General features: G+C 28.3%; 2 protein-coding genes across 2 annotated transcripts in view; one reads left to right on the top strand and one right to left on the bottom strand.

Moving 5' to 3' along the window:
- The window catches only part of LOC107605476 (thermospermine synthase ACAULIS5), a gene marked incomplete in the record, with an annotated part of 24,811 nt that extends 23,097 nt beyond the window's left edge, over positions 1-1,714 (top strand). The window contains 3 exon segments of the mRNA XM_016307364.2: positions 34-92; positions 201-337; positions 1,265-1,714. Of these exon segments, the coding sequence (XP_016162850.1) occupies positions 34-92; positions 201-337; positions 1,265-1,343 (275 nt within the window).
- LOC110263623 (serine/threonine-protein kinase STY17-like) overlaps positions 1-4,664 on the bottom strand; it is a 12,706-nt gene that overhangs the window by 4,135 nt on the left and 3,907 nt on the right. Inside the window, exons 3-5 of the mRNA XM_021105235.1 lie at positions 3,676-4,189; positions 2,929-3,071; positions 1,837-2,745 (exon numbers count right to left, since the gene is read on the bottom strand). Of these exons, the coding sequence (XP_020960894.1) occupies positions 2,548-2,745; positions 2,929-3,071; positions 3,676-4,189 (855 nt within the window). The 3' untranslated portion in view covers positions 1,837-2,547. The remainder of the gene's footprint in view (positions 1-1,836; positions 2,746-2,928; positions 3,072-3,675; positions 4,190-4,664) is intronic.

Here is a 4,664-nt window from a genome sequence, read left to right as displayed (position 1 = left end):
CTTAATACAATTTTTTTTTCTTATCCCTTGTAGATGTGATGGTATATTCCACTCATGTACCATCTTTTGCTGATACATGGGGATGGGTTATGGTATGTGAAAATTTAAAAACTATGCTTATTTTTCTAATTAATTGTAATTGTAATTAATAATTAATCAATCTTCTTTATTACATGATCATATATGCTAATTCAATTTAGGCTTCTGATGAACCATTATCAATTGGTGCTGAGGAAATGGACAAAAGAATCAAAGCAAGGATAGATGGAGAATTGCTTTATCTAAATGGTGCTTGGTTCCAATCAGCTGCTACCATGAATAAGACTGTTTCACAATCGTAAGTCCATTCCTTCTTAATAAAATTCATCTTTTTTTATTATTACTTAATTAACACTCTAAATTTTAAATACTAAACTCTAAACTCAGCTTAATAGTATAAAAATAAACTGTTGGTTAAAAATGTTGACTTCTATATTTTTCAGTATATAATCTATGACTTTACGTGTTCAAAAAATCAAAATATTCAAACTGTTTTTTGTCTATCTTTTTATATAATAGTAAAAAAAAACTACATATATAGCTTAATGTTGAAGTTTAAACTACAAGGTTAAATTACTCTATTAATATCTATAATTTTACTAAATTTATAATTAAATTTTTACACTTTAAAATTTTTAATTATTGAGTTCTTATACTAATTTTAAATTTATATCACATCTTATTATTACAAAAATCTTTAACTTAAAAGAATATACTTAGCATATTCACTAGTGGCACTATTAAAAAAATCAGTTTTAGCAACCATTTATTTTATTTTTAGCAACAATAAAAATAATTGTTAATATATTTATTGATAATTAGACATTAACTGTCTTATATTTTGTCGCTAAAAAATTCAAACAACAATTATCTAATGCCGGTAAAGATATTTTTAATGGTCGCAAAAAGTATATAATTACTGTAAAAACATAAATTAAATAAGTAGTACAGTAGTTAATCACTAAAAATTTATCACTAAAAGACTAAAAATAATTTTTGTTATAATGTGATGTGAGATGGAAAAAAATATTTTTGTAACGTTTACTGTTAAAAATATATAATTACAAATATAAAACTAATAGAAAACTAATAGAGATCTAATTAAAATTATTTTAAATATAATTATTTAATTATAGGCTTAGAAAAATTATAGCAACCATCGAATTGATTTAACCTAAAATATATTCAATAATGAGATTTGACAAGAATTTAATGGGTGGCGCAGGTTGAAGAACGAAACTCACGTGTACACAGAAGAAAATGCTAGATTTATTCCTGGGCATGGTGTGGCTTATCGTCTCTAAAGTTTGGAACTATAAATATAGGGAAATCCTTGCATACTCTTTCAAATACTGCATTAGTCTAAATTTAACTTTAGCGTGTGTTTGTATTAGTCTATTAGAGTAAAGATGAGAGATAATTTTTCACAAATAAATTTCGTGTCGATAATTCTCTCCCATTTTTACTCAAACCAAACGCATTGTAAAGTTGATCCGAGCCAACATTCAATTTTTGTAATACATGCAATAATAATGCATGTGTTCATTAGCATAGTAGTGCAATAGTGTTAGAGTATGTAAGAATTTGCTTGTACAGATTTACAAAGGTTGAAGGGCTCAAAATTCAAATCAATAAGCACAACAAATATCAATCAATAGTTTGGAATTTGTTTCAAGAACATGACTCCAGAAATTTGATTAAACTTCAACGCAATGTTCCTACTTTAATACTTGGACTCAAAAGTTATGATACATAAAATTAATTAACTCAACTAATTTTACTACAAATTTCACGAACGGAAATGTTTAGTAACCAAAGAAAACCAGCCAAAAACAATCATAACTTGCCTTATTTAGCATTTATTAATTGTTGTGACAATTAATTAATACTAAATAAGACAAGTTCTGGCTGTTCATTTTGTCTACTCTTTCAGGAATTGGTAAATTATAATAAACCATAAAATATAGATCTTTTAGGGTAAAGTAAAATATCTGCCCAATATTAAAAAAAAAAAAACAAATAGTAAAAATATAAAAAGGTCATGCCCCAATAGTTACTTCTGATTGATTTTGGTTGGTTTCATTAGGCCATTTTCGTAGTAATCTATTTTACTAACGAAAATGTGATTACCAAATTTAGGAATATTTTTATTTGGCGCAAACGTGTAAACCAAAATTTCAATTTAGCACTGAAATGAGATTCCACAAGTCCATATTGATGAAATTATGAGGCCCTGTTACATTTTAAAAGGAAAAAAAAAACCCTAAATATTGCAGCGGTTTTTACAACTGCCACAAATAAACCGTCGCTATTTTCTGCTTTTGATGGGGTGATATTTCCATCTCGCTAAGGGAAATTCTTATTCTCAAATCACTTTCTCTATACCCTCAAATCCTCTTTCAAAGTGTGTAAGTTATTGGTTTTCTAGTGAATTATTATTACATCATCAATGTGCACTTATTAAGTACCTAATAATAATAAGGAATAGTTAATTAATTAATTAATTAATTAAGGAGTTGATATAGTTTGATAGAGCTTGTTCACATAAATTTCAAGGGTACGTGTGATAGCTGCAAAAGATGGTCTTGTTGATGGGTTTGCATCCCAGCAAAGGTTAATAAGGTCAATTAGCTCTTCCATTAGGTTAGCATCATCATCACATGGAAGCATTGGCCTCAGCTTACCCTCCACAACTTCCATTGCAATCTAATAATAAAATCAACAAACACTACCATCGTTTCAATATGCTAATTGACATAATTAAATTAGCATCTAACAACTTAATTATTTGGTTATATAAACCATAGTATACTATTGTCTAATATTAGTAGATGTGAGTGTAATACAAAAAAATTCAACTCAAGATTAGTGTGATGTGATTTTTTATACCTTGGTGGGACCATATTCTGTCTCAATGTATGGATGTTTTCCAGTTAGAAGCTCATTCAGTATGATTCCAAAACTGTATACATCACATTTTTCATTGTAAGGTTCACATCGGATCACCTCTGGTGCCATGTACACATATGTTCCTAAACATAATAAACATCTATAAATTAAAAACAATATCATATTAACATAAGCAAGCTACCAACCTTTATAGGTAGAAATTCTTAGACATTTGTATTGATGAAACAAGTATATTCATATTTTAGGCTCAAATGTACATTTTAAGAATAGACTAATTATATGGTGCCCTTTAAAATTATGTCAAAATTATCAAATTTGGTCTTGTCTCTTGATATATAATTTTAAAAAAATTATTAATGTATTGACTTTTTTTTTTTAATTTTTTGTCTTTTTAGCATTATTATTAATTTTTAACATTACAGACAATATTTTTTAAAAAAAATGTATTGGTTAAATTCTTTCCCTTTTTTTTTTAATTCTGGAGTCAAAAGTACACATAACATAAAGATGAAGAGATAAAATAATGGAGTATGTAAAATTTTATAATGAGTTATATAAATGGTGGAAACTCAGGTGCAGTCGACTTCACGTGAAGTTGATAACTAAAAGTCATTAAATGAAAATTTAGTCAAATCATCTAACAGCTTTCAGTTATCGACTTCATGCCTGCACTTGAATTTTCACCTATATAAATATATTCTGAAAATGAATTTGATATATTATGACCTGTTTCTCCAGTGAGAGCCATCTCCTGATCGCCTAAGAATCGAGCATGGCCGAAATCCGCAACCCTAACATGCAAGGCATCGTCTAAAAAAATATTAGACGGTTTGAGATCACGATGAATAATCTTAGGGTTGTGGTGATGCAAATATTGCATAGCTTGTGAAATCTCCAATGCCATGAGAAGCCTGTCTCTAAAGGGTGAGAGTGGCACCGCTCTGTGTTTGCTTCTTGTATTGGCAGGGCCATGTAGATACTCTTTTAGATTGGTGGTTAAGTATTCGGTTACAATCCACGCGTGTTGGGGAGGGTCCAAGCACGCACCCATTAGCTGAAGAACAAATCTATGGCGTTGTTTGGAGAGGGTTTCGAGCTCTTGAACGAAGCAAACGACGCCGTTTTGGTTTGTGCGGAAGAACTCTGCCGATATGCACTTCACTGCCACTTGAAATCCTCGCCATCTTCCCTTGTATATGTCTGCGGTGCTTCCTTCCCCAATTTTCTCTTCCAACTCAATCTATGTAAATAAGCAGGTTAAGTGCTTGTTGGCGGCCATTATTTTGATAAAAAAATATTTTTTTTAGTGTGTTTGATAAATTTTTAGTAGTAAAAGTAAAAATACTAGAAAAATTTAAAAAAAATATATTTTTTTGAGAAGCTGTAATTTATATTTTTTTTAAAAGATATTTTTTCTTTAAAAAAATATTTTTCATATAATAAATAAACAAAAAAGTACTTTTATATTGTTATACCCAAACATAATTAATAGATAAAAAGATCTTTTTACATGAGATACCCAAACATAAAATTACTTTTACTTTTCTATAAGATCTTTTAAAAAATGATAATTCAAAAAAAGATATTTTTTTAAAAGTTCACCCAAACAAGTCCTAAATATATCTCCGAATTTTCATTATTCTCATTCTCACTACAAAATAATTTTATAAGTAATATCTGATTTTAATTTAATTGTACTATAAATTGTAAAGTAT

The sequence above is a fragment of the Arachis ipaensis genome, chromosome B06, assembly GCF_000816755.2.
Source record: "Arachis ipaensis cultivar K30076 chromosome B06, Araip1.1, whole genome shotgun sequence".
In the NCBI taxonomy this organism is placed as follows: domain Eukaryota; kingdom Viridiplantae; phylum Streptophyta; class Magnoliopsida; order Fabales; family Fabaceae; genus Arachis; species Arachis ipaensis.
This window is presented reverse-complemented; position numbering and strand designations above follow the sequence as displayed.